This window comes from Cyprinodon variegatus, unplaced genomic scaffold (genome assembly GCF_000732505.1).
Source record: "Cyprinodon variegatus isolate N-32 unplaced genomic scaffold, C_variegatus-1.0 Scaffold1677, whole genome shotgun sequence".
Lineage (NCBI taxonomy): Eukaryota > Metazoa > Chordata > Actinopteri > Cyprinodontiformes > Cyprinodontidae > Cyprinodon > Cyprinodon variegatus.
This window is the reverse complement of record NW_015152130.1, coordinates 105392-107593: the sequence shown is the minus strand read 5'-3', so window position 1 is coordinate 107593 and position 2202 is coordinate 105392. Positions and strand designations below refer to the sequence as shown.

The 2202-nt window shown below is 49.6% G+C and overlaps 1 protein-coding gene across 1 annotated transcript in view; it reads right to left on the bottom strand.

Annotated features, from left to right (window-relative positions):
- Positions 1-833: 833 nt before the first annotated feature.
- Positions 834-2202, bottom strand: part of chchd7 (coiled-coil-helix-coiled-coil-helix domain containing 7) — a 5721-nt gene continuing 4352 nt past the window's right edge. The window contains exons 2-4 of the mRNA XM_015404251.1: positions 1466-1567; positions 1295-1393; positions 834-1216 (exon numbers count right to left, since the gene is read on the bottom strand). Of these exons, the coding sequence (XP_015259737.1) occupies positions 1112-1216; positions 1295-1393; positions 1466-1519 (258 nt within the window). The 5' untranslated portion in view covers positions 1520-1567 and the 3' untranslated portion in view covers positions 834-1111. The remainder of the gene's footprint in view (positions 1217-1294; positions 1394-1465; positions 1568-2202) is intronic.

Below are 2202 nucleotides of genomic sequence, written 5' to 3'. Positions count from 1 at the left end.
TTGAATGACGACATGCGGCTAAACATGTCATCACTGGTCAGATCAGGGAGGAGAGCAGAGAAAATTAAGGAGTCCAACATTTTTTTGGCAAACTGACACACCGAAGCAACACTAATTTTAGTGACCTCCGATCGGCGTAACCGGGTGTCATTACCGCCAGCGTGAATAACAATCTTACTGTATTTAACCTTATCCTTAGCCAGTAGTTTCAGGTAGGATTTGATGTCGCCCGTTCTGGCCCCTGGCAAACATTTGACTATGGTCCCTGGTGTCTCTAATGCCACGTTTCTGACTATGGAGCTGCCAATCACCAATCCATCCAACCATAATCCATCCATCCACCCCTCATCCACCAATCATCCATCCATCCATCCATCCATCCATGAGATGATGAAGATGAGGTACCAACAGAACCTCTCCACTCGTCTCCATGTTGGTTCTGTTCTTCAGTTGTGGTCCATCTTTTCTACATTCAGGAACTTCATCTGATGTTCACACAGACCCTGGACCCGACTTCACCACAGAACTGTAGACCTGACTGCCACCCAGACCCCCTCCTGCACAGGAAAAAATCCTGACCAGCAGCTTTCCTGCCCGTGGAGCCTAGCAACAGCCTTCCTATTGGTCCAAAGTCCGACAGCCAAAGGACCGACGGGCTCAGAACAGAAACCAGCCTCCACCCACAGAAAAAACTGAAAATAAACCTGAAACATGATAAAAAACATTTAGAAAATCAATCAGATAAAAGAACAGAAGTTAAAACTGTTCCTAAAACGAGTTATTTGCTATTAAAGGGGAGCAGATTTCTGTGCAAAGTGGATCAGAACCAGAACAGAGACACTGAGGAGGGATGAAGGGTCATTTATTGGCAACATGTGAGGCTGGATGCACATCATCATCATCATCATCATCATCATCATGTCCTGTGTCCGTCACGCTCAGTGGACTCGCTCAGATGATCTGGGGCAAACAGCGACCCAGTCAGAACCTCCTGTAGAACCCAGCCTATCTGTAACAAGCCAGAACCTGGTTCCTGGGCCAACTTTAAGGTCTCTACTGAGTCCAAGGTGGGCTGAGCTTCCCTCTGGCCCAGTGGGCCGGTCTGGACCGGTCAGTAGGGCTTCCCTCCCATGGTGCCCAGCATCTCTGTCCTCTCAGCGGCGGTGGGCATGTCCGGTTTGATGCCGTCTCTTCTTCTCTGGACCATAATGCCGTGCTGCAGAGAAACACAGGAGGGTTAGTGGAGCTCTGGTACCGACTGGTTCTCACACCGCGCTCTGGTCCGGGAACTTACCCAGAACTTGCGGCAGTTCTTGTACCTCTGGAAGTAGGCTGAGCACATGCTGCGGTCGTAGTTGTAGGCGTCCAAACACCTGTGGGACGCATCGCTCTCCTGAAACGGGTCGGAGGGATCAGCTTAGAGCAGAACCCGCCCTGTTCAGAATCAGAAGTGGCTGCAGCTTACCTCCAGGCAGGGGTTGATGTCCTGGTTGGAGACCTTCCTGGACTTCTGGTCCATGGTGGATCTGGGAGTGGATCCAAACACCTAAAGGTTCGGTTCTTCTCTCTGACCCCAGAAACATACAAGAGCAGAAATACACACATTCAGATTTTATTTTCCTCCTTCCAACCAGAGAAACCTGCAGCCCTTCATCTCCAAGGCCGAGTTAACCACATGCTGAATGTTTTACTGCCAACTTGGTGAAACCCCGGCACAGAGCCTGGAAAGAATTCAGGACGCAGGTTCAGCTGTTAGACAGAAATGTTGATGAACACGTAGAGACCTGTGAACACGTGACTAAATAAGCAGACATGCCAGAAATGAGTGCTGGCCAGAGACCATCATAGACGGATGAATGTATAAAGGAGGCTGGCCAGAGACCATCATAGGCGGATGAATGTATAAAGGAGGCTGGCCAGAGACCATCATAGACAGATGAATGTATAAAGGAGGCTGGCCAGAGACCATCATAGGCGGATGAATGTATAAAGGAGGCTGGCCAGAGACCATCATAGACGGATGAATGTATAAAGGAGGCTGGCCAGAGACCATCATAGGCGGATGAACGTATAAAGGAGGCTGACCAGAGACCATCATAGGCGGATGAACGTATAAAGGAGGCTGGCCAGAGACCATCATAGACGGATGAATGTATAAAGGAGGCTGGCCAGAGACCATCATAGGCGGATGAATGTATAAAG